Raw genomic sequence first — 8,925 nt, 5'->3', positions numbered from 1 at the left:
AATGTGGTATATCTACACAATGGAATACTTACTACTCAGCTATAAGAACGAATGAAATACTGCCATTTGCAACAACATGGATGGACCTTGAGAGAATTATATTAAGTGAAATGAGTCAGGCACAGAAAGAGAAATATCACATGTTCTCACTTATTGGTGTGAGCTAAAAATAAATAAATACACAAACAACGGGGGGTGGGGGGAAGACACAACAATTACAATTCCTTGAAGTTGATACGACAAGCAAACAGGAAGGACATTGTTGGGAGGGAGGGGGGAGTGGGAGGGGGGAGTGGGAGGGGGGAGTGGGAGGGAGGGAGGGAGGTTTCAGTAATGGGCCACAATAATCAACCACATTGTATATTGACAATATAAAATAAAATTTGGAAGAAAAATAAATTTTAGAATAAGGACCTTGATTTAGTTGAACTGATGTCCTTCACCTCAGCTCCAATACTGAGTAGTGTACTGTTTGGCATGTCCCTCCATACATTTTTTGGCCTGTTTCCTCTCCCATAAACTGGGGTTACCAGCCCTTTCACAGGTTCTTGTCAAGATTATAGATAATATATGTAATGTCCTTCACCCAATGGCTGACACAGAGGCGCTTCATAAGCTTAATAGACGTAGAGTGTTACTTGCTCCTACTAGAAGGAAAAGGCACCTATGTTTGTTCTTGCTTTATGGGCTTTTTCATATTCCAGTGATCTTTTCAAAGGCCTTAGAGAGAAGGCACATGTGAGCAATGCACCTTCCCAATTGTGTCTATAATGTAATTACACTCCACTCCACTAAGTTATTTTTTGAAGTTATGTATAATTTCTGAGGATGTTAATTAGTTGACAGGCAGGGTTAAAATTTTAGGGGGTAAAATGAAATGTGTGAATCCAAGTTTATAAATTACTAATAGAAAAGGGTTAAAAGTAAATCTGGCAAAGGCTTTACTTACTCTGAAGAGGGGATAATGGAGTTTCAGATTTGACTTTCCAATCAAGGTATATTCAGTAAACAGCACCACTGAGCAAGAGCTGTAGAGAGGCAACATGATGGAGTGCTCAGCCAGGAAGACCTGCCCACCCCCTACCTCAGTTCTCCAGGCTGAGGTGAAAAACCTAGTGAGATAGGTGGTTTTCGACCAGACTGTATAAAGTTGTGACTGGTTGCCCTAAAACTCAATCTGTAACACAAAGACTTGGTTAATAAGAGATATCTCAATTTGAATGCTAAGGTTTCCTCAGACAAGAGGTAATGAACATCACATATGAAAATATTGCACATCACTCCTTTATTACACTGGAAAAAAGTTTTAGTACAGTTATGCTCAAAATGAATACTGGACCCATGTGGCAGGACCAAGCAACTGGAACATGATTCAGAAATCAGATACAGTGAAAGACACACTTGGACATGAACAAGAGGCATTTCACTGCCACAAACTAGGCAGGGAAGGGATTCTAAAACACATAGCAGGATGCACTCCTACCCCTTAGAAGTTGAAGAGCTTATCCCATACTGGTGTAATGGCTTATCTTCTGATGACAACATGTGGGACTATTTCAACCGCCACTAGAAACCCCAGAAGGGTTTTTATTTTGTATTATTTTTATTTTTATATATATATATTTGTTGTGTGTAAAAGTATATGTGCTGCCGAAGCGAGCACGTGTGTAAAAGTAAATGCAACACATAAACTTAATTTAGGATTGATGCTAACCTTCTGTAACCAGCTCCTCTGGGGTCAGGGAGGAAACAACTTTTTTAAAAATCACTATGCACATTATATTTGTCTTCCATGGGAATGACTAGAGCCCCCCAAGACAGTGACCTGACTACAGAAGAGTACAGGACTGGCTCCCGGGAACACAAATAGACTCCTTGCTTCTCCTCACTGGTCATGCCTTACCATAGTTCCTCCCTATCCCCTACTCAGGCACATCTTAGTAAACAAAGCAGTAGCAGAAACACAAGTTACTACCTCAATGCTCTTGGATAAGAGGAGCCTCCCCTCGGCTTAGACTGAGAACCCATGCCCCAGAGGTGCTATCCTGAATAGACTCTATAAAAGGAATGGGTGCAGGAGACAAAATGGCTAAAATGAAAAGGAGAGCCACCAACTCCCCATCTGCAGCTACAAATTAGGGGCCCTACAGATGTGGTCAGTGTGATATATGCAGGGGAAAGGGGCAGAGGAATAGAATGGGCAGGGAGGGTGTTCCTTGGAGGGTGTTCTCCACAGTAGTCTGCCTCCTCGCCTTCACTTCTTGGCCTTGCCCTGGGCAGCCACAGCTTCCATGGCTTTACGCACGGTCTCTTCATCCCCCAGGAACTGCATAGGCTTGATGGGCTTCAAGTTCTTGTCTAATTCATAGACAATGGGAATACCAGTTGGCAGGTTCAGCTCCATGATAGCCTCCTCAGAGAGACCTGAAAACACCCACCATGGTCATCCACACAAGATAAAAATCCACATCACCTCAAGACACCCTTTCCTTTCCTTTTTTTTCTTGCACCAGGCCAATATGGGGATCTGAACCCAAGACCTTGGTGTTATGAGGCTGTATTCTAACCAACTGAGTTAACCGGCCAACCTCAAGACACCCTTTCTGATCTTTGTAATAGTAGTTCTGATCTGTACAATGGTAGAACCATCACCCAAGGAATGACCCCCAATACTTATTTCTTAGCCACTAAACTGAAAAGCATGAAAGGGTATACAAGATTATATGATGAGCTTTGCACAGTGGCAGTATTACAGCCAATGAGGTTTATCCAAAGCATGATTATTGTTAATTAAAAGAAAAAAGATTCTAAGATGGGCTACCAACAAACTTCAGAAAGGTGGCCGGTTAGCGCAATTGGTTAGAGTGTGGTGCTGATAACACCCAGGTCCAGGGGTTGATCCCTCTTACCAGCCAGCCACCAAAAACAGAGAAAGTTATATACCTATACCACGAGTATCTCTACCAAAGTGGGATCTAGAAGCCCACAATAAAGCAGGACTATATATGCATCTCACACATTTTAGATAGTCCATCCAGTCTGCCAAAAAATCAGCATGTTTGGGCCTCTAGGCCCTCAGGGGTGAAATAATTTAAGATACAAATTCAGATTTGTGTGAAGTTGTTCTAGGCTGTGACTAAGGAAGATTTTATCAGCAGATTCAATTGGCAATCCTAGTGCAGAGGTGGGCATCTCAAATTTTAATGTGTATCAAATCACCTGGGGGACAGATGGCAATTCTGAATCAGGTCTGGAGTGGGACCTTACATTATAAGTATGGAGTTCTGCATGTATAACAAGCTCCTAGGGGGTCCAGCTGTCACTGCCCTGAAGACCACGCTTTGAGAAACAAGGGTAGAGGAGGGTGTTTTTCTACTAAGTGTCTATGCTGTCTGTAAGGCTATTGATATGTCCAGGCCTTTACTTAAAAATTCCTTTGTACTAAATAAGTCCCTGATTATTAGCAATTCTGTTTTATCCCTCCTTGAGGGCCCCTTTAAAAAATGTACATACCCTCCAGATGTTTGACAATGCCCCGAAGGCTGTTGCCATGGGCTGCAATCAGTACCCGTTTCCCCTCCTTGATCTGGGGAACTATTTCTTCATTCCAAAAGGGCAGAGCTCTGGCAATAGTGTCCTTCAGACTCTCACAGGATGGTAGCTGATCTTCAGTGAGGTCTGCATACCTGCGATCCTAAACAACAACAAAAAAATCTAAGTTCACCAATTATTAGCAGTTGCATCTATTAAATGGCTTCACAAAGTATTAAGTCTGCCCATTCCTCATCTCCAAAGGGATTAAGTGATAGATTAAGGTCTCTCACCAGGGTCTAGAATGCAGTTGAGAGCTTGGGAAAGGAGATAATTATTATCCTGCCACTTCTACCATTACCTACTATTGGCAAGATTTACTGTTCAAAAGAAATATAACTTAAAAAAGAAAAAAAAGCAGGGGCCGGCCCGTGGCTCACTTGGGAGAGCGTGGTGCTGACAACACCAAGTCAAGGGTTAAGATCCCCTTACCGGTCATCTTTTTAAAAAAGAAAAGAAAAAAATTTAAGCAACAAGGCTCTTCTCAATTCACTTTAATTTGCAGTTAGGAAGGCCCTGAGGCCATGGATGGGTTTTATAAACATAGCAATAGAGATATAATAGCAGAAATAGAAATTCTTCTTAGATAAACAATATAAACTATCAACACTAAATCTTTTAACGAGTGAAGGTCATTCCTTGGAGAAGAAAAGATTACAATTAACTGCTCTATCACAAATTAAAAACTCTGAGAAATTAGACAGATACTAATAAAAGCAACAGAAAAAGAGTGAGGCCCAGATTCTAATCCCCTGATTCTGGGTAGAGTGAGCAAACTTCAGTTTGTCCATACCTTACTGATATTGCTGTAGAAGGGATGGTCAGGCTCCATCGGAGGTGGTGGGACATCATAGGAGCGCCTCCAGATCTTTACTTGGGCCTCACCATGCTTGGCAGCAGTTTCTGCCTTATTGAGGCCAGTTAGACCCCCATAGTGCCGCTCATTAAGGCGCCAAGTCCTCACTACTGGCAGCCACATCTGGTCAATAGCATCCAGCACTGTCCAGAGGGTCCGGATTGCTCTCTTCTGCACTGAGGTGAAGCAGATATCAAACTCATAGCCAGCATCTGGAAATTAGAAGTTCAAAGTAATAAACTAAACAGGTCTACTCTAAGCCTGAATTTTCTTACATATAAATTTTTTCTACAAGTAGTTCAAATGAAAATTATTTGGCTAAATATCTTATTTTGTATATCCTTGCAAGAAATACAATGTTTATGTTACAGATACACCTCATAGTGGTTCCCCAATAATTCATTTAACCCAAGGCCTAAATCTACTGTCAACCAACTAACCTGAGATCTGTGCTGCTTATCCTAACCTCCAGAATGTTGTACTTAAGCACATTTTAAAAATTTATTTCTGCTTCAATTCTTTAGATAAAAGAATCCTAAAATCTTGGAATCTCTTCCTAAATAATAATAGCTAACATTTGTAGAGGGCTTACCATCCGTCAAGCACTGGACTAAGTACCATAGATGTTTTATTTAGTCGTCACAACAATCCCGTAACGATACAATCCTTACAACCCGTTTTACCAGATGAGGAAAATAAAGACTAGAAGAGTTAAGCACATTATCCAAGGTCAGAACTATTATGTAAGAGATTAAAACCCATGCTGTGTGACTCCAAATCCAGCTGTTAGCCACCATCTCTAGCTACCCCCATTTTCCTAACCCCTAAGAACCCTAGTGTTTGTATTTTAATTAGAATTGTCACTTCTGATAAATATTTACTAGAACTCCTGTCTAGGGAAAATAGGATTTTGAAGTCCCATCAGGATACAGCAAGAGGTCTTAGAGGATGCTAATAAACTTCAGTTTATTGCATGAAATTATACTTTCACTATGGAGTGTGGAAATCACATCACAAGCTCTTAATCCATGGCTTCTCTTCACTGCAGTCAAAGTGCCAGCCTATTCCCAGGTACCCTCAGAAGAGTATACCTACCTAAGTCAAGTGTTAAACCAAGTTTAGGAAAAGCAACTCACTGAAGAAAGAGCAAAGGCTGAGCACAGTCTGATTTACTTATTTATTTTTAAAGATAACTGGTAAGGGGATCTTAACCCTTGACTTGGTGTTGTCAGCACCACACTCTCCCAAGTAAGCTAACCTGCCATTCCTGATTCATTTATAAAGGAACCTCTCCTCCATACACAGTAGTTATTGTGGCAGGGGTAGTAATCAAGACTATCTTGGCCCAACCAATAGGTTACAACAATTCAGTCTTATTTCATGTTTCATGAAAGATTACTCCCCCTCCCACCTTAATGGGAAGAGAACCCTTTCCTTATGTAGTGGGCCAGGAAAACAGTCCTGTTTCCTCCAGGAGGCCACAAGGCCCTCTTCAAAATTCCGCACAAACTTTCCTGGATATTGCTTCCTACTGAGATTAGCAACAGTAATTAATAAAATGTGAACTGAATTTTCCTGCCAGTCATTCAACTGAGAAAGAGGCCAATAATAACTATATCAATGGGGGAAGGGAGGATTAATCATCAGGGCAACCCACCACCAGACAGATCTCATCATTGAACCTCAGGACAAGTCCTAGTGGACTCAGTTATTGTCACCTCCCTGACAGTCAGGAGAGGAATGGCTCCCAAACAAACGGCTGAGTCATTAGGAAGTGAATACCTGTAAATAAGCCTCAGCACCCAGGCTGAAGAGCTACAGGTTGTTTCACTGCAATTAATTCCACTCGCAATGGAGTATCTCATTTTGGATGTACAAATTGGTCTTCAAGGAGAAAAGCAGTTCCCCTTATGACTCTGAACAGAGAACACTTAAGGATCAAATCATAAAGCCTCTTCCTTTAACTTGGCCATTAAACTAAAGTATGGCCTAGGGGCACTCCCAGGGGTAGGGGTGGACTGTGTGGTGTGGACTCTGTCCTTCACCAGGAGACCCCTCCCTTTCTCTGCAATAGGTTACATGGGAAACTCAGTTCTCACTAGCTTCCTCCTCAAGAGTACAAACCCTACTATCACCTAAAGCACTGATGCATTTAATATACATATCTTAGATCTTTTATATTATTAGATTATTCATAATGGTCTTCATTCAGAGTTTTTGCTTTTAGTCTTTTGTTCTTTAATGTAAGCATCTGTGATGCTCATAATATATAAAACTTTAAATCTGATTTTTTAAATTTAATGCTAGGAGGGTGGCCGATTAGCCTACTTGGTTACAGTGTGGTGCTGATAACATCAAGGTCAAAGATTTGGATCCCCATACTGGCCAGGCGCCAAAAAAAAAAAAAAAAAAAAAAAAATTAATGCTACCAACATTTACTTTAAAACTGAAATAGGGTCTTTTATTTTACAGAAATTACAAAGTTAACCATTTGATCAGTCTTAGACAGAAGACATAGCCAATCTGCTTTGTCCTGGGCTATAGTCATCAGCAAACCGCCACAGATTCATACAGTTCTTCCTGCCAGAGAGCTAAAGAAAATGGCCTCCTTTACCGGCACTTTCCCTTTCCTGGCCTCTCCTAAATGGTATGCGGTCACACTGAGCCATCCCAAAGCATTCACCACATCCTCTCCCGCATCTGAATTACATTTCCCAGACTTTCCCAAGCTTTGCTTCGTTTCAGAAGGATGTACAGTGAAGGCAAGAAGCTAGGTAGAGCGACCTGGGACCAAAAACCTGTGCCACCTCGACCAGGCATCACTGACCCTTTAGAATGGCTGCTGCTTTGTCCAGAAGTTAGAGGGGAGCAGGGCAGGACCTGTCCTAATCATCAATGGAAGCACCTTTTCGGTCCAGGGACTCTGAATTGTTGGCAGAAGGGGATGCTTCCTTATTGGCATGCCAAAAATCACAGAGAGCAGACTGAAGCAGGGGGCAAGCCCGGATAGGCGAGCGTTATCTCACTGCCACTTACTTGCTCCTTTGCCCAGCGCTCTACCAGTTCCTCTCACCTACCTGTTACTCCAACCAGAACTGGGGCAAGGACACTAGACTCGGAATAAGATGACCTTGGCCCAGTCATCTTCCGATCGTCACTTTTCCTAACTATAAGAGGGGACCTGGGAGGGACGGGAGGAGTAGAATAAAATGCCTACTTTATGGGATTGTAGAGAGGATCAACTCAAATCCTTCATTCATTCACTCAATTACACGCGTTTTAGACACAGTATTTGTGGAACGCTGCTGAACAGCAAAGCCCTACTCAAGCACGTGGCTTTCTTGATGTCTAGAGGCCAGTTAGGCCCCCAGCGCAGCCTCCCTTCCTCCACTGCACGGGACGAGCGAGCGTGTGGCCTGCCGCTTCGCTAGGTTCCGCAGCCGCTATTAAGGAGGCTCAGTTACAGCTCCTGTAAGGCACGGACATTCTCCTCCAGGAGCTCCAGTACTTAAGGCTACTGGCCCTGGGGAGGGGACCCTAAAAAGGCCTGGCCGCCACTGTGGCTCCATCCGGGGCAACCCGTCCCCGAATTGTTAGAATTTCGCAAGGCGGTGTCTTGAGGGCAAAGGACTGTGAGACGACCGTGCCGGGTCCTCTTGCTGGTGCGGTCCCTCACGCGGCACTAGGTGACCTTGAGCAAGTCGACTCCCCACTCTGCGCCCATTTTCCCACCTGCCAACTAAACTGCTGGAGAGACGCTGCCGGAGGAGTCGGCGCTCTCCGGGGAGGTGCGGATGCTAGCCAAGCGGACTCGGACACCCGGGACCTTGGCAGCCCCGCCCGCAGCGCGCCCCGGCCCGCTCCGTACCTCGCAGCGCCTGCCCGCCGCGCTTCGCCTCCTCGTGGCCCGCTGGGCTCAGGTCGGCGTCGTACCAGCCGCTGAAGCGGTTCTCCAGGTTCCAGGCACTCTCGCCGTGCCGGATCAGCACTAGCTTGTAGGCGGCCATGGCGGCGGGATGCGGATGCGGCGCCGACTGGGCTTCGCCGATATTCAGAAGTCGCAACCCGCCCCCCGGCCGCGCCTGCGCGCTCGTGTCCCACGCTCGCTCCCGCGCACTTTCTCTCCCAAATCTTTCCACTCTCTCGGGACCGCCCTCCGCCCGCCAGCCGCGAGCATGCGCCCCGATCCGGTGCTGCGGCCGCCGAGGGGAGGGGGCGCGTTCCGGGGCGCCAGGGCGCATGCGTTCTCCACCCCCGGCCTCGCGTCCGCCGCGGCCGTCACGGAGCGCACGTAAGCACGCGAAGGCGCGGGCACTGTGGGAGGCCGCCCCGGCGCGGGGACTGCCACTCTGCCCCAAGCCGCCGCGCTCTCCTGTTGCTGTCATTCGTAAGCCACTGGGCGCAATGAAATGGCCCGATCTCTTGAGCCGCTCTTTAGCTCCGCCGGGTCACGGTCCCATCCTTACGCAGTGATTCGC

At 45.2% G+C, this 8,925-nt stretch overlaps 1 protein-coding gene across 1 annotated transcript; it reads right to left on the bottom strand.

Annotated features, from left to right (window-relative positions):
• Positions 1-1,268: 1,268 nt before the first annotated feature.
• PGAM1 (phosphoglycerate mutase 1) lies at positions 1,269-8,671 on the bottom strand. The gene is made up of 4 exons (XM_063102133.1): positions 8,316-8,671; positions 4,385-4,659; positions 3,514-3,694; positions 1,269-2,424 (listed from the first exon to the last, which is right to left on the bottom strand). Exons 1-4 carry the CDS (start codon positions 8,452-8,454, stop codon positions 2,255-2,257), a joined length of 765 nt encoding a protein of 254 aa, XP_062958203.1. The 5' UTR covers positions 8,455-8,671; the 3' UTR covers positions 1,269-2,254.
• Positions 8,672-8,925: the final 254 nt, after the last annotated feature.

The sequence above is a fragment of the Cynocephalus volans genome, chromosome 7 (assembly GCF_027409185.1).
Source record: "Cynocephalus volans isolate mCynVol1 chromosome 7, mCynVol1.pri, whole genome shotgun sequence".
NCBI lineage: Eukaryota > Metazoa > Chordata > Mammalia > Dermoptera > Cynocephalidae > Cynocephalus > Cynocephalus volans.
Note: the sequence above shows the minus strand (reverse complement) of the source record. Positions and strands in the feature narration are given on the sequence as shown.